Source organism: Panthera uncia, unplaced genomic scaffold, assembly GCF_023721935.1.
Source record: "Panthera uncia isolate 11264 unplaced genomic scaffold, Puncia_PCG_1.0 HiC_scaffold_1281, whole genome shotgun sequence".
Lineage (NCBI taxonomy): Eukaryota > Metazoa > Chordata > Mammalia > Carnivora > Felidae > Panthera > Panthera uncia.
Window position 1 is genome coordinate 1,475 of NW_026057900.1, and position 24,566 is coordinate 26,040.

Below are 24,566 nucleotides of genomic sequence, written 5' to 3' on the forward strand. Positions count from 1 at the left end.
GTTTAAATGTTGTGGAACCGAGAAGTAATTTACCACCGCGATTCTTTTGGGCATTTCATTAGTGTTTACACTCTGCCCATTTCTAGCACCTGATTTTGTCTGTTTGAAAGATAAGCTGATGGAATCTCCTGGAATTCACCTTTGGATGCATTCTATTCAAGATGTTTTAAAAAATCTGCATGTCTATCTTCTTTCCTTTAATATTATTTTTTAAATGACCTTCAGATACGGACTTTTTGTACACCACTGCAGGAAGCCAATACTGAGGCTTTAATACAAAATATGAACAGAGTCAGTAATATTCAGATATCTAACACAATCTCAGGACTAGCAGGATGGACAGAACGTAGACACTTAAGGCACAGATGACTAGTTTTCTGAGGCTGAAAATTAAATTTACCATAAAGACTAGAGCTTACCTGTTCTTCTGTGTCACTACATTTACAATCTGAGAGTTTAAGACTGTCACCCCCCAGAGATATTTAGTCAACTGCAAGACTGGCCAGGTAGGATATGTACCCAGTGATGTGGAGGCCTCTCCTGCTTTCACTGGGGTGCAAATGAAAATTGTAGGATTCTCATTCCCTGTCCCGTCCCCAGGGTATTCATGTAACCAGTAAGAGTAATTACAACTGAGCTGTTATTAATGGCAATCTCCTAACTGACCAGATTAAATAAGATTAAATAGCTGTGATTTGATTCTGTACCTCGATGTGGCCCAGCCCGTGCTTCTGAGGAAGGACTCTAAAGTAGCGTGCCCCGTGTCAGCACAATGGCATGCAGGCCGCCTAGGCTGCTGCCGACACCTGCACCCATGCCTGCTCCTTCGCACCTTTTCTTCCAGTGCAGGGAGATCTTTCCTTTCCTTTTTAAAAGTGCGTTTAATTGAACTTGTTTCTCTAGGAAATTTCCTTGTATTGGAAAAGGTGACTATGATACTGTCCCTAAGTTTGAAATCTAGACTAAGTTCCCAGAACTCATTTTCCCACCTGTGTAGGGAATTCTAAAGGAATGTTAACTGTTAGTTAAAATGTGCCATCTTACTTTCTCCCTCACTGTTCGTTTCTTAGGTTGGTCACACCTTTGGTAGTAACATATTTTTGCAGATTCTCTTTGATGAGAGTAAGTAGTTAGGGGCGGTATAAGACTATTAATTGCAGGTATAAAATCAGGACTACAAAAACAGTAAAAACAACCTTCTTTTTAAAATATATGTGTTTTTTTGGTGATTGGGGATGGTCCTGTTAGTTTTTACAGAGTGCAGTGGTTGCAGGAACTAGCATTGTTTTTTTAGCATGTACCAGGCACTATGTGGGTGTTTTATATACATTAGCTCACCAAATTCTAAAATCCACCCAAACACATACATACAATTACCCCCTGTGTCAGATGAACACATCACACTCGGGGAGGCTGGGCTCATCACCAGGTGAGGGACAGGCCTCCCTGCTCCTCTCAGACCTTCTTCCTCCTTCCTTCTCCTAAACCCCTGTTTACTGCAGCTGGCTTTCCCACATTCATTCCCTTCTCCCCATTTTCTGCTTTCAAACACTATTCTTCCTCACCACCCCGCATCCTGCCATCATCTATGTCGTGCTAGCATCCACCTCTGGCTATCACCTACGGTGTCCTCAGAAAACAGCTGATGCTCTTCTGCTTCCTGGATTCTGTGTTCTCTGAACACCTCCCCAGTTCCAACAACGGTTTCCTCACTGTAACTCAGCCACTCTCCTCTGGGCCCTTATCACTAACAGATACCACACCACCTCTGAAATCTGAATTTTAACCCTGCCATCCCTGATCGTTTTCTTCTCCTTCTAGTTCGCTTGTCCTCGAGACCATTGCTTCTGCCACCTTCACATCATACACTTGCTCTGTCCTAGCTTCAGTTCTCTCCTTGTGTGACAAATGAACCTGTGTTCCAACATTATAACCATTTTCTTGTGAGGGACTCACTATTTGTGCCCCTTTCCTCATTACCCCCACAAAGGGATCCTCATCACACACATGCCATTTCCTGCCCTTCACTCTCGGTCCCACCCCCAGCTCACCTTCCCAAAGACTCTGTACCTGCTAACCCTCTAGCAACATCCATCCTACTCTCTCTACGGGATCGCTGTTATCAGCAAACAGGGCTCCGTTTGGAAACATTCTTCTTGTGGCCTCCACACTCCCTTTGAGCCACCTCATTTCTCTGCAATCATTCACAGCTTCTGAAAAGAGTTGCCCACACACTAATCCACTTTCCTGTCACCTCCCACTCTTTGTCCAACACACTCCCAAATCGACCATGCCCACCACTCCCTGTGGACCGCCTCTTTCGAGGTCATGGACTTCCATGTCAAAGCTAATACACAAACAGCAAACACATTTGGATGTCCCCTCCTTCATGAGGGTTTGTTTGTTTGCCATGCTCCTTTGTTTTCATGGCAGCATAAAACCTATTTCCCTCTTAACTGCCTGTTACTTCCGAACTTTTCTTTCCCCCCAGGGCTCCTCTTCTTCTCCATGACCCTAACTGTTGGCATCTTTAGGGCCTGCCCCAAGGCTACTTGCTTTTTTCTAGGTACACTTTTCCCTCTGGTGACCTCAACATTTCTGGGACTTTAAATATCCTCTCTTTTCTGACAGTTCTTTAATTTATACCTCCACCTTAGACCTCTCCTCTGAGGGACAGGCCTGCATGTCCACACGTCGCCTTTCCTGTGCCTCGGACATTTCACACTTAACATGTTCACAACGGAGCACCAGCCCTTGCCCTCCATGCCTGTCTTTCCCGCCTCAGTAGATGGCACCACCATCCGAAGATCCTGTTGCTCCCACCTGATGACTGTTTCCTTTGTTCCCTGTCCATCATCCACCAGCAAGCCCGAGTCTACCTATAAAATGAGCCTCCAATGGTGCTGGAGCAGTGGCCCTGACGTCAGTCCTGCCTGTGTGCCTTCCTTACAGCACCACCCTCAACCTGGAATTATGTGTTAACCTGTTCATTTTTGCTATGAAAGTATCATGAAAGGAGAGACTGAATCCTGCCTGTTCACTACCGTATTTGCCAGCAGCGCCTTAATGACTATTCACTGAATGAATGAAACTCTAGAAGAAAATGACAGACCCTAGACTTTTATCTTTATGGAGAACATAGGCATTTAAACCAAAAAAGGTGCCTTATAACACTGTGGGATCACCTCTACACATACTCCAACATTCTTAGTGTAATGTCTCTGCAGACTTTTTACCTGGGAGTGCATGAAGAGCGACAAAGACTGGCCACTGTGAATCCCCTGTGAGAACCAAGGTGCTGGTGCTCCATCTCTCTCACGTGAGAGACAGATCACACCTCTGGAGTCAGGCCTGAACCAAATCTCAGTTCTGGCAAAAGATGTGTCTTCTTGCAAGTTATTTAAACACTCTAAGCCTGTTTCCTCATCTGTTCTTGGAAAGAGGCCATAACTGAGGATTCAAAGATGTCTTACTTGTGAGAGGGTCTTCTGTGGTGCCTGATACCTAACAGATATACACAAAAAGTAGCCAAGAAACCCATCCCAACCTCTCCCATTCCAAAACACAGCACTACATTTGGTAAGAATATAAACAAAAATCTGACGTAGAGCAGATGGCGTTTTTTTTTGGAACTGCCATACTTCAAGCCATTCTCTTTTAGCAGAGAAGGGCAGGAATTAGCTTGGTCTGACACAGTATTGAAGAAGAGCAGAAAGAATACTAGACTTGCCATCAGCTGGTCGGAGTCTGAATACTGACTTTGCCATTTGTACCTTATGGATTTAATCTCATTTGATCTCTTCAGACTTCTTCCCTGGTGTAAAATGGAAGACTCCCAGCACAGTCATGGCCCTCAGGGACAACAAAGAGATGTTCCATAAATCTTAATCTTGGAGATGCAAAAGCTCAGGCAAGGCTTATTAAGAAGTTTGGAGCTGAAGGTCATCAGACCACTAGAAGCAGACAGAAACCCCAGGCTACAGGGTGAAGTCTCTCAAGTGTGGAAAAGATGAACGAAATGTCCCAAACTCCCAAGTACCAGACCTACCATTCTAAGATGCTATTTATAAAGGCAAAATGGCCACTGGACTCTACCTTTCAGATTCATGTTGGTGAAAGTGCTCAGATGCCCAAGGGGAAATAAAATGAGTTTCTCTAGAGCTGCTGAACAGTATTTGTGACATTTCTCATTTCTGTTCTTTTCCTCTTTTTTTTGGTCAAAGCTCCAAGAATGTCAACAATGCTTCCAAACCTAATAGCAGAAATGGCCAGGAGAGAAGGGTATATGCAACAGAAACACATATTGATATTTTGTTTTTATCTGTTGCTCTAGTTTAAATTCCCAAAGGACTGCTGGAACGTACTGTTCCAGAAAGCTTAGAGAAAAAAGCCCACTGGAAATGCAGGAGTCAGAACCTGTTTGCATCTTTACTTTCAAGGCAACTGCATTCTCTCAGAACAGAAAAGCAGGTTTTGTTCACTTTCTCCACCAAAGAAAGTTTTGCTCCATTTCTTACAACATTTCAAAATTTAAATCCATGATAACTGAAGAATTCAAATACCCAATTTGCCTCTGATTCGACTGTTCAAGACCAGATTTACTGTTGAGAGTACAAATTTCTATTCTTGTAACAGAGTTTTACAGAGAGGCTCATTAGCTTTAATGCAGCTCAGAGTTTAAACAGATAAACAAGATGGGTTTGGGGACTATTTTTCCTTTCCTCAGTTTTAAGACTTGAGGAAAACCTTATCTACTCGTGATTTTAAAAATCAGATGAAGAGATTATCTTCTGCATAATTTATCAGATTTATTCTCCTGAAAATCTTGTTTTTCCTTAAACTGAAAGGAGGAAGTGATGGTAAAGCTTCTGAAGAAAGATGCTATGTTCAGTAGTATAATAAAATTCTTTTCTAGTAACTGACCCATAAATTAAGCTCACATAAGAATCCTCTGAAATGTATTAAAATCCCTCAGTAGGCATAGATTCAATACCTCTCCATCCAGCTGCCTCAACTCAGTCTTAGGGCTCAGGCCTTTCTGACTGGACACTCCGCTGTGAGGGACAGTTAGGAAAAAAGATGGAAATAGGGCTCGTGGCTCTGACCTAAAAGAAACTTAAAACTTATTAACAATGAAATGACAGATATTTGAAAGATACCATCTGGGTCTGGACAAAGATACCATCTGGGTCTGAAGCTAACGCTAGGCTCATGTTTTCAGATATTCTGTACTAGTCTGTTTGCCTACCTTTGTCTCCCAAGCCTTTGATAGCACACACAAAAAAATCCTTAATTAGGAATTAATAGGAATATAGAATTTCTAAGGAGGAAAGTCAGACACTGTTCATAAAATGGAACTAGAAGGCAGAGAATGAGCTCAGATCGAGTTTCCAGAAGAGCATATGGACAAGGTCCCTGGCTCTCTAAAAAAGCCTTATTATCACATAAAGCACTAAAATTCACTACCATAGAGAAAATAAGTTTCCAATCTGTGGACAAAATTCAGCCTCCCAAACCACCCGGTTCTACCTCTCTCCCAATCCATGAAGCAACTATCAGAATAAATTGGTGGGTATCAACAAAGGAAATGAGAATGATCACCTCCATTTCATACATTGGGGGCCCAAGGATGTCTTTCAGAGCATGGAAATCAATCAAAATCGGCATTTCGGGTGGTAGGGCTAAGTCCGTAGTGTCATTGATAGATTCAGGTTTTGCATCTTCTAAGATGTGTTCTTTACAACCTAAGAGAGAAAAATGTATTTAGAAATTCTCAGAGATTGGCAGCTTTGCAAATTCATTAGCAGTATGTATCAAACAGAAGCAAAGTAGACTTTAACAGATCAGTCACCTTTATGTATTTATTCAGGCACAAAAATTCACCTTGTGATCTGTAGAACTCAGGCAGAGAATCAGTCTTTCAAGAGCCCCTTGAAGGTGATGTAATGTGCTGTCTTGTTCATTTATTCAAACCTGTTTGTCCTCTACCCCTCGCACTCCATGTAAGCTCCAGGAGGGCACAACCCCGCCTGTCTTCTTTTTAACCATTATATTCTTAAGCCAGGAACAATGCCTGGCTCTGTTCAACTTTAGAAAACAGACACTGAAAGGCCAAATGCAATAGATTATTTTGTATAATTTCGTTAGATCAATGGGACACAAAGTTTCCAATTCCCTCTTCAGAGGAGTTCCATCAGGTGTCCCATTTCCTGATAGGCAGCATGAACTTGGAAATGACAGATCCCAGTATAAGCAATGCTTCTTTTTGTAAACACATAGTTCAACTCCAAGATTATCATTTTCCAATAAAACAAACATCATGGCAGTGCTAGGGTAAGAAAATATGAAGTCTGGTCTGAAATCCCTATAATGAAGGACTATTTCCTTTACCTGCCTAAGAGCCTTGGTTGCTAACAACTTGTCAGAGTACAGACTCATTTTGGTTTGAGCCTAGACAAACAAGGAGCAAGAGCCAACTGACCTATCAGACCACTTTCTACTGGTCTCTGTAATTCCAGTTTGAGGGAAGAAAAATGTTACTTAAGTCTGTAGCCAGAAACCTAAAATGAATAGATGTTTAAAAAATGTATGAGGGGCGCCTGGGTAGATCAGTTGGTTAAGTGTCCAACTTCAGCTCAGGTCATGATCTCACAGCTCTGGAGTTTGAACCCCGCATTGGGCTTGCTGCTGTCAGTGTGGAGCCGGCTTTGGATCCTCTGTCCACCCACCTCTCTGCCCCTCCCAGCTGGCACTCTCTCCCTCTCTCTCAAAAATAAAACATTAAAAAAGTGTATATAATATTTGACTGTATTCATCCTCATTTCTAGTTTTGCTTTTCTTTTAGCTTTGCCATACATAATTCTTCCAGTTCTTGTACTATCTCATGAAATGTTTTAAGGCATCTTTCTGGAAATGATTACTGTATGTAGTAACACACAACAAACAGTCATTATAAAGTCACCACTATTTTATTTTTGTTATGATTCTTCCACTCTCATATCTCATGAAGTTAAAAGAACTGTCTCCTTTCCTTCCAAAAGTGATTCCTGAGTATGTTTAACAATATTAGACCCTAATTTTAGACTCTAATGATAACTGGAGACATCCTAGGATGTTCCTAAATGAGTCCCGTGCAGAACAACCTTGCTATGACCTTCACGGTGAATGGCTCTCTCGGTCTGCTCTTCTGCAGGGCCCTACGAGGGCTCCTCTTCAAGACTGAATCACGAGAGATACAGGACAGAAAGCAGACAAGAGCTCAGCTTTTCTGCCACTTGCTGGCTGTCAGACCGTAGGCCCAGCATTAAACCTTGAGCTACCTATCTCTACAGAATTTAGGAGAAAATCCTCTGTAGATCACAAAGTGAAGCGCACGTGTTGTACCTTACACCAAGTCTGGAGTTACATCTATTCTTATAGTCATTTCTTCATAATGTCATTTCATCTTTCAAAGTTTGGATTCTAGGAAGTCTTCCCTGGTCTTCACAACTTCTCACAGCACTTTTCTGTCTCACTAACTGCAGTGATCACTGGGTTACTCAGCAGCTTGTGGAAATGGGAGGTTTTCTGCCTGCTGCTCCGTGTGCAGCCTGTCTGAGCAGTATCAGTGACGAGGGCGGGAAGGTACTCCAATGGCCAGATGAGCTCCATTAGATCTCAAAGCAGCACAGAAAGCAGGTGTTGCTGCTTAAAATTAATGCACAGAAAGAAAAGCATCACCTGTGTAAGGTTACTGCTGTACCCTAAAAATGAAGGGTTCTGAAACTTCAGCCGACACACAGAAAGAGGCTGCGAGGCCCTTTTGCCTGGTGTGCCGCTGGATGGGCTTTCCTGAGATCTAATTACTGCTGCCAGCCTGGAATTCACGATCACAAGAGGAAGTCATACTGGATGGGTGAAAGCCAATCCACAATTACGTAACCAATGCTTCAGGACATCCAATCCCTTTCCAAGTGGGGTAGTGAACTCAGGGCTTGGAGCATGGAGGGAGTGGCGATGGGGAGAGATATTTCTAACACAACCAGGCCTCGTAAGATAAAAGATGACAATTTATTTCAGGCTTTAGGAACAGCAACTGTGTTATGAAGCATTCAATACACTTAGAACTAATCTGTGCTTGAAAATGCTCCACCATTAGAACGCAAGCCTAGAGAACTAAAACTCAAACCAAAAAGATGGTACTGGCTAATCAGGAATGATAGGCCAGCACTGGATTTTAAGAGTCATCCACTAGGATCTACATGTACTGCAAAGTGAGAGTAAGGAACTACTGAAAATTCAGAGAACTCACACTTCTATTCCTCATTAAAACAAACAGGCAAAACATCATCTCAACAAAGACGCCATTGAAGGCATGAAGCCTGGGTTATAGATGAAAGCCCTGTGTCCTATGCATGAGCTTTCAAGCACTCAGCTCTAGTGTCATGTCCCCTTCCCTGCTCCCGCCAGGGGGATTAGTACCAAGAGAAGACTGTGGCAGGGTCCCAACAGTTCACTACCAGCCTTGCCCCAAGCAAGGTGGGCTTTTTAAGGCAAGGCAAACAGCAACAATAAAAAAAAGTTTAACCTCTGTTGCGTGCCCTGTCCCATGAGCGCTTCCTAACAAATGGCCAACAGTCACATGAAAGAGGACGGTTTCGCCAAGCAGCAAAGAAATGTAAATTATAAAAGCAAGATACCATTTGCTGGCTACCAAATTAAACTAATGAGCACAGAAGTTTAAAAAATGACAAAGATCAGTGTTAAAGAAAGTGAAGAGGTCTTCCCAAACACCGAGCTTATGGAAATATAAAAAGTGATTCAATCTTTCAGAAAAGCCATTTATCAATACACTGAAAGCCTCCCAGACATCCCTACTCTCAGACCTAGTGGTCCAATTTTGCAGAAACCTATCCTTAAGGTCATAATCAGAGGTGCAGACAAGTGTTGTGTAGGCAACAGTTTAGACAACAAACCTACCTGTGGCAGCACTGGCTATAATTAGATCCAGTATAAATACTCAAATTGGGAACATGGTTAAGTAAACTGTGGAACATCTATCCAATAAAATACTATACAGTCATTAAAATTGTATCCCAAGTGTTTTTAAGTAACATGAGAAAATTGTTTTGAAACAATGTCAATTTGAGGAAAGAGGAGGGTATCCACTTTCACAAGGCACAATTTTTTACCAATGTAACATAATATAAATATACCTGTCAGGCTCTGTGCTGACAGTTCAGAGCCTGGAGCCTACTTCAGATTCTGTATCTCTCTCTCTGCCGTCCCCTGCTCACTCACTCACTCTCTCAAAAATAAACATTAAAATAAAAAAATTGGGGCACCAGCGTGGCTCAGTAAGTTAAGCATCTGACTTCGGCTCAGGTCATGATCTCATGGTTCGTGGGTTTGAGCCCCATGTCAGGCTATGTCCTGACAGCTCAGAGCCTGGAGCCTGCTTTGGATTCTGTGTCTACCTCTCTCTCTGCCTTCCCCCTGCTCACGCTGTCTCTGTCTCTCTCTCTCAAAAATAAACACTAAAAAATAAAATAAAATAATATACATGAGAACAAATGACATGATACAGTCCAAAATGTTAAACTTATTCCCTGAGTTATGAGATTAAGATTACATGATGAAATGGTCAATAAAAATCTCCAATCCTGGCTCTGACTTCCTAGTTGGCCTTGAAAAACGTTACTTTACCTCTTTGTATCTGGTTTCTCTAATCTGTAAAACCCTAATAATTATAGTAACCTTCACAGAGTCGCTGGGAGAATATAGCAATGTTTAAAGCCAAATATGTATAAATGGGAGGAAGTGAATTATATAGTTGGGAGAAATATTTTACACAGACTCTGCTAAGACTCGCAGGTCTTACTCCAGCCACTTTTGTTAGCAGAAGACAAAATGCAACCTAATTCCACCCAGGGCCCCAGATAGGGCTTTGACCACAGTCACAGGACAGCTGGGAATCACATAAATTTAACATATGTAAGAAAAAAGAAAAAGATATCAAAACTCAAGATTCTTCTCTGTGCTATAACATATATGACTATTACTAAATAAAGTTGTTCTAAAAGTGGGAGGGACCTGAAGTTCTTCTTGTTGATCTACTCTGCTCAGAGATGTCTCCAAGCTCTTCTTTCATCCATGTTATCAGCCTGTTTTAACAGTCTAATTTAGGACACAGCCAGGATGGTCAGGGAATAACCAAGAGTTTCACAGCATGAAGGCAAGAGATAAGGGAGGAGCACTCTGGGGCATGGCGGGAAATGCACTCGCTCTGCTCAACAGCAGCCCCCCTGCAGTACAACAAACAGACATGTGCTGTGGTGATGGCTGCTGGCAAAGCAAGAGTGCAGTGGGGGCTAAGCCGGGCTCTGGAGTTGATGTCACACGGTTATTAGGAAAGGATATTCTATAGCTACAAATGTCTCATGAGAAAGGATTAGGCTTTCCTGAGCAGCTGTCCCTGGGACACGATTGAGTGTTTCTTTCCACTCACTTTTCCTCTCTCAGAGGAGCATGACTTCAATGAAAGCAGGCCCAAGAGCCCAAGAATCACTGTGGGAAGGAAGGAGAGAGGAAGACATTAAGAGGGGAGGTAAGGAGGAAGAGTAGAGGGCTATCATACCTCTGGAAACACCAGTAGCTTTGTGTTAAAAAAAAAAAAGTTTCTTATTTTCTGAATAAATCTTGTGGCAAATAGTGTCTCTTGAAAGGTGATCCAACCAATGGAAAGTAGCAGAGACCAGGAACACAAAACAGGCTACTAACATCAACAGTTCCCAAGAATGTGGGGGAAATGAAAATCGAACAAACCACAGACAGCTGTAGGTTTTCTACAATCATCTCTATTGCAGACAGAACATTTTAGTTATCACTTATTCTCTATATCCTGCTTAACTTCAAGTATGTACTACAATCTCAAGTGCCAGCTCATGAGTTCAAAAGCTACATTTTCTGGCATAGTGATAGTAGGAACCGTTTCATCTCGATTATGGAAGAAGTGTTCATTTTCACAAAGAGTGGGTTTTTAATGCTGGTGGGGTAGGGTTGGAGGAGGGAAGAATGGCATGTAGCAGAATCCCCAGGACCCAAAACACAGGGTTACTTCTTCAAAGAAATGAATATTACCTGTTTCTGTCATATTAATACAATGTCCATGGGAAATAGTTTCCTGAAAATGTGTGGGTCTCACTCTGAAGATTAGCAGAATTCAGGAAGAATCGGGAATTCAAGAAGCATAGGATAAAACCATGATATATAAAATTTCAAAGGCCAGGCAGAAAGTCAAAGATCTGGCTCAGCTCTCCATTTTATACTCAAGGAAACTGAGACCTTAAGTGCATAGCAAATCACAGACAGTACCAGGATTCCTGGCTCCTGGCCAAGGTCACCTTTTTGGTCCAGTCTAGAAAAACCACCTAAAGTTCAAGAGCTCCTTGACAAAACAAGGCAACCTGGTGGTAAATTTAGAGATTAGATTATTTTTTTCCTAACTGGAAATAATCAACCTAAGTGGTATTACAGACAAGGATTCTCTTTTATGAGTTTCATAAAAGAAAAAAAAAACAACAACCTATGAAAGACTTGGAAATTAGTGGAAAGAGATTGCTGTGTATCCTGTCCAGTGTATTCTTCCAGCTGGTCTGTGTTTTACTGCTTTTAAGCTATTTTTCAATTCTGTATGCTATAGTAACCAGAAAGTAATGCAAATGATGCTCGTCCATAGAAACGGAAGTGAACTTTGTCATGTACAGGGACAGTGGATCCTCGCCCTTTCTCAAGGCGCTAGTTTTGCACATTTCAGCATTCCTGACTGCCTATGTACATACGTGTGTACTTTCTGGATCTCCACTGAACCAACTGTAACATGTCTAATTAATAAGTTAATGAAAATCTTTTGATGCATCATTTTATATTTATATGATAGTGATGATTTTGTTATTAAGAAAAGAGTAACAGATCTTCCCAGCAGACAACTCTTACCCATTTTGAGTAGCTAATATTTTTTGATTAAAAAGATCTTAGGGCCTCAGACAGATATACAGATACACCAAATCGCTTTAGGTACAAAAACATGAAACATCCCATTTTCAGTATTCTTCCCTTTGGGTAGATCCTTGGAAATATACAGTAGAGGTACAACCCACTTTCCTTACCTCCAAGACGCCTTGGAGTCAAGAAAGCCTGGGTTTGTGGTCCAGGTCTTTCCACCTGGTAAGCTCTAGGACTTTGGGAAATTCCCTTAACCTTTTCAAAACTTTTTATTATGGTAAAATGTGTATCACATAATATGGATTTTAACCATCCACAAGTATACAATTCAGTGGAACTAAATACATTTGCAATGCTGATATAACCGTCACCACCATGTATACCCAAAACTACTTCATCATCTCTGTATAAACTCTGTGGCCATTAAATAATGTCTCCCCATTCTCCCTCCCTTCTATTCTACTTTTCTGTCTCTATGAATGTGCCTATCGTAGGTAGCTCATTACATGGAATCATAGAATATCTGCCATTCTGTGTCTGGCTTATTTCATTTAGCACAAGGTTTTCCAGGCCTAGTTATGTTGTAGCATCAAATTTTCATCCTTTTTTCCCACTGTATGTATCCACCACATTTTGCTTATCCAGTCATCTGCTGATGGACAACTGAGTTGTTTGCGTCTTTTGGCTATTGTGAATAATGCTGCCAAGAACACTGGTATCTGTCTGAGTCCCTGTGTACCACACCCTTTTGGATATACACCTAGAAGTGGAATTTCTGGGATATATGGTGGTTCCATGTTTAACTTTTTGAGGGACTGATGAACGGTTTTCCACAGCAACTACACCATTTTATGCTCCTTCCAACAATGCATGAAGGTTCTAATTTCTCCACATCTTTACCAATGCTTTTTATTTTCCTTTTTTTTCTTATAGGCAGGAAGCAGTATTTCATTATGGTTTTCATCTGCACTGATCTACTGACTAGTGATGTTGAACATCTTTCCATGTGCTTATTGGCCATCTGCCTATCTTCTTTGAAATGTCTATTCAAGTCCTTTGGTCATTTTTTTTTTTTTTTAAACATTTTTTATTTATTTTTGGGACAGAGAGAGACAGAGCATGAACGGGGGAGGGGCAGAGAGAGAGGGAGACACAGAATCGGAAACAGGCTCCAGGCTCTGAGCCATCAGCCCAGAGCCTGACGCGGGGCTCGAACTCACGGACCGCGAGATCGTGACCTGGCTGAAGTCGGACGCTTAACCGACTGCGCCACCCAGGCGCCCCTGGTCATTTTTGAATTGGGTTGCTTTTGTTGGTTAAAGTTGTAGGAGTTCTTTATACATTTCTGGATATCAATCCGTAATCAGATATATGATTTGCAAATATTTTCTTCCGTTTTCTTTTTTTATTTTATTGTGTCTTTTAGTGTCCTATCCATATCACTGCAAAATCTAATGTCATGAAGATTTTCCCCAATGTTTCATTTAAGAGTTTTATAACTTAAGCTCTTAAATTTAGGTCATCGATCAAATTTTAGTTAATTTCCATATTTATTTTAATTTTGTATTAATTTTGTATTTATGTATTTGTTTTGTAAGGGCCCAACTTCATTCTTTTGCTTGTGGATATCATTTTCCCAGCACTATTTGTTAAAAAGACTTTCCTTATTGAATGGTCTCGGTATCCCTGATAAAAATCAATTGACCATATATGTGAGCCTTTATTTCTGTGCTCTCTATTCTATTCTACTGATCTATATGTCTGTCCTTATGCCAGTACCATACTGTCTTAATTAATGTGGCTTAATAGAAGATTCAAAGTCAGGAGGTGTGAGTCCTCCATTTTGATCTTTTTCAAGATTGCTTTGGGTAGCTGGGGCCCACGGCAATTCCTAATGAACTGAAGATCGATTTTCCCATTTCTCTGAAAAAGACTTGAAGTTCCAGAAGAGACTGTACTGAATCTGTAGACGGCATTGAAATGGTAGATCTTAACAATGTTAAGTCTTTCTATCCATACTTCCATTTACTTAGGCCTTTTAAAATTTCTTTCCAGCAATGTTTGGTATCTTTTACCTCCTTGATGAGATTTATTCTTAAGCGTTTAATTCTATTAGATACCATTGTAAATGGAATTTGCTTTTTCATTTTGTTTTTTCTCATCAGGTAAGTATAATCTTTAATACCCATCCCCTATTTCTCCCATCTCTGCCCATACCTCCCCTCTAGTACAACCAACAGTTTGTTCTCTATAGTTAAAAGTCTGTTTTTTGGTTTGTCTTTTGTTTTCTTCCTTTGCTTGTTTTATTTCTTAAATTCTGCCTATGAGTGAAATCATATGGTATTTATCTTTCTCTTATTTCACCTAGCAAACATGTTGTTGTAAATCACAAAATCTCATTCTTTTTATGGCCGAATAATACTCCATTGTGTGTGTGTGTGTGTGTGTGTGCGTGCGCGCGTATACACCGCAACATCTGTATCCAATCATGAATCAATGGACATTTGGGCTGCTTTCATAGTTTGGCTACTGTAAATAATGCTGCAATAAACAAAGGGGTACATGTACCCCTTTGAATTACTGTTTTTGTATTTTCTGGGTAAATACCCAATAGTGCAATTACTGGATTGTAGGGTAGTTCTATTCTACTTTTTGAGGAACTTTCATACTATTTTCCTCTATAGCAGCTTGCATTCCCACCAACAGTGCAAGAGGGTTCCTTTTTCTCCATCCACATCCTTGCCAACACTGTTGCTTCTGTGTTTTTGATTTCAGTCATTCTGACAGGTGTGAGGTGATATTTCATCGTAGTTTTCATTTCCATTTGCTACCGTAAACAGAACTGCTTTCTTAATTTCCTGTTCAGATTGTTCATTTCCCTTATCATCTTAAGCTTCCACTTCCCCATCTGAAATGAGAGAAATCGTATCTACACTTCAAATAGTTGTTATAGGGACAATGGACATAGAATATATAGGAATAATGAAAGCACAGTGTAGCCACTAAGTTTAGCCTAGGTTAGAATCTTGACTCTGACACTTACTGGCCTGTAAACCCTGCCTAGAGCAAGTCTGTTAGCACCATTTTCCCTAAAGCATTTGAGCACTTTGTCTCTGTGCCACCTTTCAGCAATTCTCACAGCATTTTAAACTTTTTCATCATTATTTTATGGTGGTCTGTGATCAGTGATCTTTGCTGTTACTATTGTAATTGTTTTGAGGCACCACAAATCACATCCATATAAGAGGGCAAATTTAATCGGTAAATGTTATGTGTGTTCTGACTGCTCTACTGACAGCCATTCCCATCTTTCTCCCTCTCCTTGGACCTTCCTGTTCCCTGAGACACAGCAATACTGAAATTAAGCTAATCAATAACCTTACAATGGCCTCTAAGTGTTCAAGTGAAAGGAAGAGACACACATACACTTTAAGTCAAAAGGTAACAATGATTAGGCTTAGTGAGGGAGGCATGTCTAAAGCCAAGAAAGGCTGAAAGTCGGCCCTCTTGGCCAAACAGCCAAGTTGTAAATGCCAAGGAACAGTTCCTGAAGGAAATTTAAAGTGATACTCCAGGGAACACATGAATGATAAGAAAGTTAAACAGCCTTACTGCTGATATGGAGAACGTTTGAGTGGTCTGGAGAGAAGATCAAACCAGGCACACAATTCCCTTAAGCGCACATTCCCCCAGAGCCAAGGCTCTAAGTCTCTTTAATTCTGTGCAGGCTGAGAGAGGGGAGGAAGCTTCAGAAGAAAAGTCTGAAGCAGGGAGAAGTTGGTTCATGAGGTTTAAGGAACAAAGCCATCTTTATAACATAACAGTAAAAGGAGAAGCAGCAGTGCTGATGGAGAAGCTATAGCAGGTTATCCAGAAGATCTAACTAAGATAATTAATGAAGATGGCTACAGTAAAAAAAGATTTTCAATGCAGATGAAACAGCTTTCTATTGGAAGAAGATGCCATCTAGGACTTTTACTGCTAGAGAGGAAAAGTCCATACCTTCAGAGCTTCAAAGCACAGATGACTCTCTGCAGCTGGTAACTTTAAGTTGAAGTCAATGCTCAGTTACCACTCCAAAAATCCTAGGGCCCTTAAGAATTATGCTAAATCTACTTTGACTGTGTTCTACAAATAGAACCACAAAGCCTGGATGACAGCACATCTATTTACAACATGGCTTACTGAACATATTAAGGCCCCTGTTAAGATCCACTGCTCAGAAAAAAAAGATTCCTCTCCAAATACTGCTGCTCATTGACAATGCACCTGGTCACACAAGACCTCTGATGAAGATGTAGGAGATTAATGTTGTTCTCATGTATGCTAAAACAATATTCATTTTGCAGCTCATGGATCAAGGAATAATTTTGATTTCTGAGTCTTATTTAAGAAATACATTTTTGTGAGATTATAGCTGCCATAGATAGTGATTCCTTTGATGGATCTGAGAAAAGTAAACTGAAAATCTGGAAAAACTGAAAATCCATTATGGATGGTATTAAGAACATTTGTGATTCATGGGAAGAGGTCAAAATATCAACATGTATAGGAGTTTGGAAGAAGTTGATTCCAATCCTCACAAGTGACTTTGAGGGGTTCAAGATTTCATTAGAGGAAGTATCTGCAGATGTGTAAAGGGTAAGAGAACTAGAATTAGAAGTGGAGCCTAGAAATGGGACTGAATTGGTGCAATCTCATGATAAAACTTTAAGGGATGAGAAGTTGCTTCTTAAGGATGAGCAAAGAAAGGAGTTTCTTCAAATGGAATCTACTCCTGATGAAGATGTGGTGAAGATTCTTGAATGACAACAGAGGATTCAGAATATTACATGAATTTAGTTGATAAAGCAGCAGCAGGGTTTGAGAGGACAGGCTCCCAATTTTGAAAGAAGTTCTACTGTGGGTAAATGCTACCAAACAGCACCACATGCTGCAGAGAAATCATTAGTGAAAGGAACAGTCGATGTGGCAAATTTCATTGCTGTCTTAAGAAATTGCCACAGCTACCCCAAACCTTCAGCAGCCACCACCCTGAACAGTCAGCAGCCATCATCATCGAGGTAAGATCTTTCACCAGCAAAAATTATGATTAAGATTCACTGAAAGCTCAGATGATGATTAACATTTTTAGTAATAAAATATTTTTAAATTAAGGTATGTATATTATTTTTTTTGACATAATGCATACTTAACAGACTACAGGATAGTGTAAATATAACTTTTATAAGTACTGGGAAACCAAAAAAATTCACTTGATTCACTTTATGTGGTGTTCTGGACCTAAGCCCTCAATATCTCCAACGTATGCCTGTATTCATGTTCTTCACTACTTGCAAATGAATCCTTCTAAATCATTGCTGTGATTACATCACTTCCACGTTTCCTCATCTTTACTGGCCTACATCACAAATTAAGCAAATTCCTAACTTCTAGAAGTTGTGTTCAAGATCAACCACAATAGATGCCAAACCACTTAAAAAAAATTTTTTTTTACATGTATTTATTTTTTGAGAGAGAGAGGCAGAGCACAAGTGGGGGAGGGGCAGAGAGAGAGTGAGACACAGAATTTGAAGCCGACTCCAGGCTCTGAGCTGTCAGCGCAGAGCCTGACGTAGGGCTCAAACTAACAAACTGTGAGATCATGACCTGAGCTGAAGTTGGACGCTTAACCGACTAAGCCACCCAGGTACCCCCCAAATCACCTTTCTCATTGTAGTTCCCACTATTCTGGAACACCTTTTAGGCTGAAGGGAGTGAACAGCACCCAGACCATAATTTGACAGTTATGGAGCAAAACCTTGTCTAAGAAACTGGGCCCTATGATCTTTATCTGCAGAAGGAGAGTCAGCCTAGATGAGCTCTAATCTTGCCACACCAACTCATCACAGTGCCTTACACAATACAGCTCTTTAGTTATGCCTGTTGAAATAAACCTTTGTAAAATCTCTGGACGAATGACAAATCACCAAAACAATGATTACTTTGATCTGCCAAAAGATTACTGTTCTTAATGCTGACTTTCTGGGGTAAACATAAACATTTTTAATTAGTGAAGATTAATTATGCAATAATATTATTACAATCATGCTGGGCTCCTGAATTCTGAAGCAGGAGCAAAATGAAATTCATTTGAACTGTTATTTGTGTGCATGGGTGCAGGAGGTGTGTTACTAGGTGTGTCAACAGCTAGTTAGCAGACAGGTTGCCCACGGACCAATGAAGGGGAATACTGTTTATATCTCAACTCTTTAGTATGGGTATGTATATATGGATCCAGACTGCATTTAGGCCTAAAGAGAAAGATTTGTATGGTTGCAGTTATAAAAACAACTAAGTTTTGTTTTGTTTTTTTTAACTGAGTCTGCTTTAAAAAGTGAGATGAGATGCTGAGATTATAACCGGCTTTGTCATTTCTTACAAGACAGTACAAGTATGTGCCTCATAGCTAAACTGACCATGGACACAATGCTTCTGAGAGCTTTCTCTTGGGAAGGCAGAAAGGGGAAAACAAAGTATCTTAAAAACAAATCAGAAAAACCTGAATATTTCCAACTGTATAATTTGTGCTGTCAGTTTCAGGTTAATCTTTTCCAGAAAACCATGCTCCCAGCCAGAGGAAGTGTGCTAAATGCAACTGAGATTCAAGTTACTGACTGGGGCTGCCAAGGCATTTGTGCCTGCATATTTTCAATCTTTTTTTTTTTTTTTTTAAAGGAATTAGTTCTAATGGAGAAATCCGTGGTTCAAATGCCCAGAAAAACCCTTATGCTAGCAACAAAATCTTTAACATCCTTTCTGCCAGTATTTAATTCATTACTTTGGGGATGATGATCACAACCTTAACATGACCAAACACATTTTCTTTCAAATTCACCTACTAAACATTTCTACATAGTAAATACTGAGATATTGATGGAAATTATGATTGTGAACCATTTCTCAATTTTAGAAGTAGTTATCTGTTCATGAAAACAAAGAATATTAAAATAGAATATCTGGAAAACATATTTTCCCATCTATTTATCCATTCCAATTAATTCTGAGATGTGAGCAAACGACCATTTTGTCTCAACTTACTAAAAGCAATTTCAAAAAGCTACAATATCTATAACAAAGCTTTCAATGACCAATTCAGTGCCTCATAGCACTTTTTTAAAAACTTTTTTTTAACACTTATTTATTTTTGAGAGACAGAGCATGAGTGGGTGAGTGGCAGAGAGAGAGGGAGTCATAGATTCTGAAGCAGACTCTAGGCTCTGAGCTATCAGCACAGAGCCCAACGTGGGTATCAAACTCATGAACTGCGATATCATGACCTGAGCCAGTGTCAGATGCTTAATCGACTGAGCCGCCCAGGCACCGCCCCTATTAGCACTTTAAACACTGGCACAATGCTTGAAACATCTCACATCTAAAAATTATTTTTTATATATCTACTTCCTCCAATGGATTAAATATATTCATTAGAGGAGTTTTCCTTCATCTGCTTCCCAGGAACCAATCTAGAACCTGGCATACAGTAAATGCTAGCTGAATCACTGACTGAATGAGATACTATACAAGGGTCCAAGACACAGGGTCTTAACTTTGTACCAGACAAAGAAGCACGGACCACTGTCTCCAAGGTTTTGTGCATGAATAAATCTCATTTCCTGTATTAGAGATTCAAAAAATAGTCTTGGGAAACTTTAGATTATCAGTCAAAATGCAGAGGCCATGTGTAATATTAAAAAAAAAATGCTATTGTTATTAATATCTTGCAACTTAAAAGGGTGGTTTTGATCACATGAGACAATGACACTTAAAGGCCATGACATCTTCCTATATGATTCATTAAATGAAACAATGGCTTTTTAATTTGTTGACAATATTTGATTTTCCTGTCCCAAAATAGAGTTTAAATAACAAATATTTTGTCTCCTATCATACGTAAGTAGGGTTTTTCCTTCATTGCCACTTCCTTCCAGTCTACATAGGCAAACAAATCTTTCTTAAACCAGGCCAATATTGATGAGGGAACAATGAATAAATTAGCGTAAATGTCAAAAAAATATTAATATATCATCATGACACTGGCACTACATGCCAACATGATATTTTCATTTCAGCATTAAAATATCACTTGATTTTACATGTTGGGACACAACGTGCTGCCTAATATCCCTACAAATGCAAAGTATTAAGCATACAAACTCTTATTCTCTAGATTTCATTTTTCTTTTTCTTTTTTTTTTTTTTGTAATCTTGGTTTGTAAAACCCAGTTAGCTGTAACAGAACCCTACAAATCTCCAAAGCTTTAGAACCAGCAAGCCAGGTGCCTTGGGACTAATACTCTCTCTTTAGTCCATCTTCCTCCACAGTTAACCTTAGTTCCTTTGACTATTAAAAAATTTTATTTGTCCTGAGCCCTAACACAATCAAAGGAAAGATAAGCAAGAACAGGTGAAGAAAGGCTTTACATACTGAAATGCAAAGCTGAATTAAAACTTCTAAGCCCTGTTTATGTGACCTGGATCTCAGATAAGAAATCAGCTCAAGTATGATGCGTGGATCATGATCAACGGCATGGCATGTGCCATGATTCAATGGCACAGACTTCACTGTTGGCTTGGAAAAATCCTTCTGACAGAGAAGTTTCTTAGACTGTGATGGCTGCTAAACTGCTATAGCTGTTTAAATTGGTAAATTCTGTAATAAGAAGAAATATTCAAAGTTGTGTAACTTCAGGATTAGGAAAAGGTAGGGCCAATTTAAATCCAGTGTCCATAAATACTAAAACTGGGACCTGTTACAAGGTGCTCAAAGACCTCTTACCCATCAGACGCAGGCATCTCCTCAGAAATGAAAAATCTGACTTCTCAGTATTATAACAATCTAAAACAGCCAAAGCGTCTGGTGTACAGTTTTCAGGTTCAGAGGCACACACCCAAACTATTCTCTCTTTTTTGTTCTAACACCAGCCAGAAAAGAAGATACGGGATTCAGGTTCAGACATTTGAGGACGTTTACATGTGACTGGAACCAAGTGACAGCAAACTACTCAATTATCCTTGCTTCACTAAAAACAGCTAACAATGTTTTTATGTCCCCAAAGAAAACAAACAAGAACATCAACAAAATCCACACTGAAAGCTGACAAAACAGGCTGTTTCAATTGTTGCTAAAGAACCACTCATTTGCCTGCGAGTCTTATTAAGCTCTTCTCCCCCAAAGGCCCACCTAGCAGAGTAACACAGCTACTCTTAACTGTTTCTGCAGCACAGAAATTCCCACTCTCTATTAACAACCAAACCACAGGTTTTCTTTAGAACTCTGAACAAACTATCTCAACTCTCAGAAATGGGGACTGTATTAACAGACATGAGATGTATAAAAGCCTTCTTTAAAATAAAGAAAAAAAAGAATCTGTGAGAGCTAGTCTTCAAGATGACCCCCAGCAATCCCCACTTCCTAGGTTTCACATGCCTGTGTGGTGCCGTCTCTCATTGTACCAGAGTTGGTCTGTGTGACCAACAGAATGTGGGAGAAGTGATGACTACATCAGACTATAGCTTCTGTTCTAGACTCTGTCTTTCCCTTTCACATATCACTCTTATGGGGGAAAGCCAGTGGCCATGTCGTGAGAGTAGGGAGAGCCTTGTATGGTGACAGACTGAAGATCTGGCCAATAGTCAGCAAGGAACTGAAATCTGCTAACCACCATGGAGGTGACGGTGGAAGCACATCTTCCCTGAGTTAAGCCTTCAAGTTGGCTGACAGCTTGAGTCTAACCTCATGGGAGGTCTTGAGCCATAACTCCCCCAGCAAAGTTTAAGCTGTTCCTGGATTCCTGACCCACAGATACTGTGAGATGATAAATGTTTGTTAAATGTTTTAATCTACTAAATTTTGGTGTAATTTGTTACACAGCACTAGATAACTAATGTAAAATCCAAAAGATAGGGACAGTTCTTGCAACAAGTACAAGACTGCTCCAAGAAGTCAAAGACAAAAGAACTTAGCAAAAAGTTACATAAAGCTCAGAGGTCACTTCCTAAAAACATTACAATGTTTTCTCCATTGTACTACTTCAATTACAGTATTCTCCACTGATACAAGAAATGTATTCATGACATTCATGACAGCAGACGAGTGACGAGAGAATTGGTAGGATTCAGATTTACAGAGGACTGATTAAAAAAAAAAAAAAACAGCTGAAAGAATCAAAACACTTGATTCTCTTGCAGGAACAGCTTCCTGTTTTGGTTACAAAGGAGCCACACTTAAAATAACTATCATAAAGGATACTCAGGGCCTGAGAAGTCAATGGCAGGAAGCCACAACAAAGAACACTGAAGGTGGCCCAACAGAAGAGGATTCCTCCCGGAAATGGACCCGAGAAAGGCTAGGAGAAGAGCTAGCCTAGAGAATGAATGGCATGTACAGTGACAAAAGCACAATAAGCAAGGAGCAGGCATCCAAACTCCCTCAGCACATGGTTCTTCCCACGGCCTCTGACCCACTGGCTCCTGGCAATACTAAGCAGATGTGCTAATGCAGCAGGGTACCTGTCCTCCCCCAGTCAGTCGTGGGTGCACTGGGAGAATTAAAGTTAATGGATGAGGAGAACTGGTGCCGTGAAATTCAAATATTTTATCTTGACGCATTTTTAACTGTGAAGTTGTCTGGAAGGGACATACCAAAAAATTAAGCATATTATGTCTACCTTCTTCCACTTAATATTAGGTCGATTTTACTATTGTACCCAAGGCAAAGGTACCAGAGAAACAATACGTGTCAAAATACAACCCAGTCAAACAGAGATCCAAACCGAACTACAGAAATTGTCAGAGTCTGACCTGTGGTCAGCAGGGTCCTCAGGGAATCTATAATGGGAGGACAGGCATGTTTTCACGGACATCAAATCCTACTGCTTATGACTCATACCACCCAACCACTCAGCTTTTTCTCCCCCAACTTATAGCTTCTATTTTCTTGGGGACTGGGAAATAGCCAAGTTTATAAAGATGCATCAGCTAACAGAATCAAATAGGCAAGGCACAGTGTTTATCGGGGAATGTTGTGAAGGGATATGAATTGAATCAAACTAGACAGCTACTGAGAATCCTGTACAAATGAGATTTTATCATCAATTAGGTGAAGAGTGGTCGCCTGAGGGCACAAAACAAAGGTTATATAGGCTGGTAATTTCTTCACGTTTTTTTTTTCCTGCCTACTTTGGTTATTACCACTATATCTATTCAACATCCTCCTGAAGGTCTCAGCTAGTACATCAGGGAAGACATGAAATAAAAGGTGTAATAACAGCAAAGGAAGAAGTAGAAACTGACATTATTTCCAATTTTGATAACTGATGGTGTACACAGAAAATCCAGAAGAATCTATAGTTAGAATTAATAAGTCAGTTTGGCAAGTTTGCTGAATAGAGGTCAATGTAGTATGCCCACATGGTAGTAGCAGAAAAAAGTTAGAAAATAAAAAATTAAAAATACCATTTACAATTATATACATACACAAAGATCCAGCAACTAGGAATATATCTAAAGAAAGAATATGCAAAACCTCATCACTGAAAACTATTAAAACACTTAAAACATTTATTAAGACTTAAATCAAGCTAGTCATAAATTAGGAGACATGATAATATCAAATTGTCAATTCTCCCCAAACTGATTTACAGATTCAATGCAATCAAAGTATCAGGAGGTTTTATTTACTTATTTGTGGAAATTGACAAGCTGATTCTAAAATTTATATGGCTAAAGGACCTACAGCGACACCTGGATGGCTCAGTCAGTTGAGCACCTGAATCTTGATTTTGGCTCAGGTCATGATCCTGTAGTGTCTGGGTTCGAGCCCTGCACTAGACTCTGCACTGATGGCTTGGAGCCAGCTTGGGATTCTGTCAGCCTCTCTCTGCCCTTCCCCTGCTTTGCTGACAGCACAGAGGCAGCTTGGGATTCTTTGTCTCCCTCTCTCTCTGCCCTTCCACTGCTTGCTGTCTCTCTCTCTCAAAAATAAATAATCATTAAAAAAATAATAAAGGACCTACAATAGCCCAGGCAATCCTGAAGAACAAAGCTGGAGGACTTACCCTAAACTAGCTATCAAGACTGTCTAGGACACAGTCGTTCTTGAACCTGTGTATGATGCCGCCACTGGAAATTTCATCCCAGGCCCAAAGTACCCATTCACTCCTTACACGTTCCTAGAAGTGTTTATCTGTGAGTTCTATAACATAAACACAGTATTCCTTTAAGTGATATTTTAAAAGCTTATTTATAATGGCGTCTTATATACCTCATGAATAACCATTAAATCTGTGTTATTTCTTTTTTTTCTAGCTAATTTTTCAATTCTTTCTATGAAAGTAAGAAACTAGCATCTTGAGGTTAAGTTTAATGTAGCTTCACCAATAAATACTATTATTTTTCAAAAATAATTGAGAACGTTCCATATTCTGAAAAACTATAAGGATTGATTAGAACACCAATCATTTCCTGAGGATCATTTTTGAAGGGAAAATCTTACTAGATATTAAATGGACACATATGATACATAAGTACTGGAACAAATGGAC

At 40.0% G+C, this 24,566-nt stretch overlaps 1 protein-coding gene across 1 annotated transcript in view; it reads right to left on the reverse strand.

Moving 5' to 3' along the window:
• Window positions 1-2,473: 2,473 nt before the first annotated feature.
• Window positions 2,474-24,566, reverse strand: part of LOC125916874 (lon protease homolog 2, peroxisomal-like) — a 91,388-nt gene continuing 69,295 nt past the window's right edge. The window contains exon 12 of the mRNA XM_049623135.1: window positions 2,474-5,744. Coding sequence (XP_049479092.1) covers window positions 5,503-5,744 — 242 coding nt within the window. The 3' untranslated portion in view covers window positions 2,474-5,502. The remainder of the gene's footprint in view (window positions 5,745-24,566) is intronic.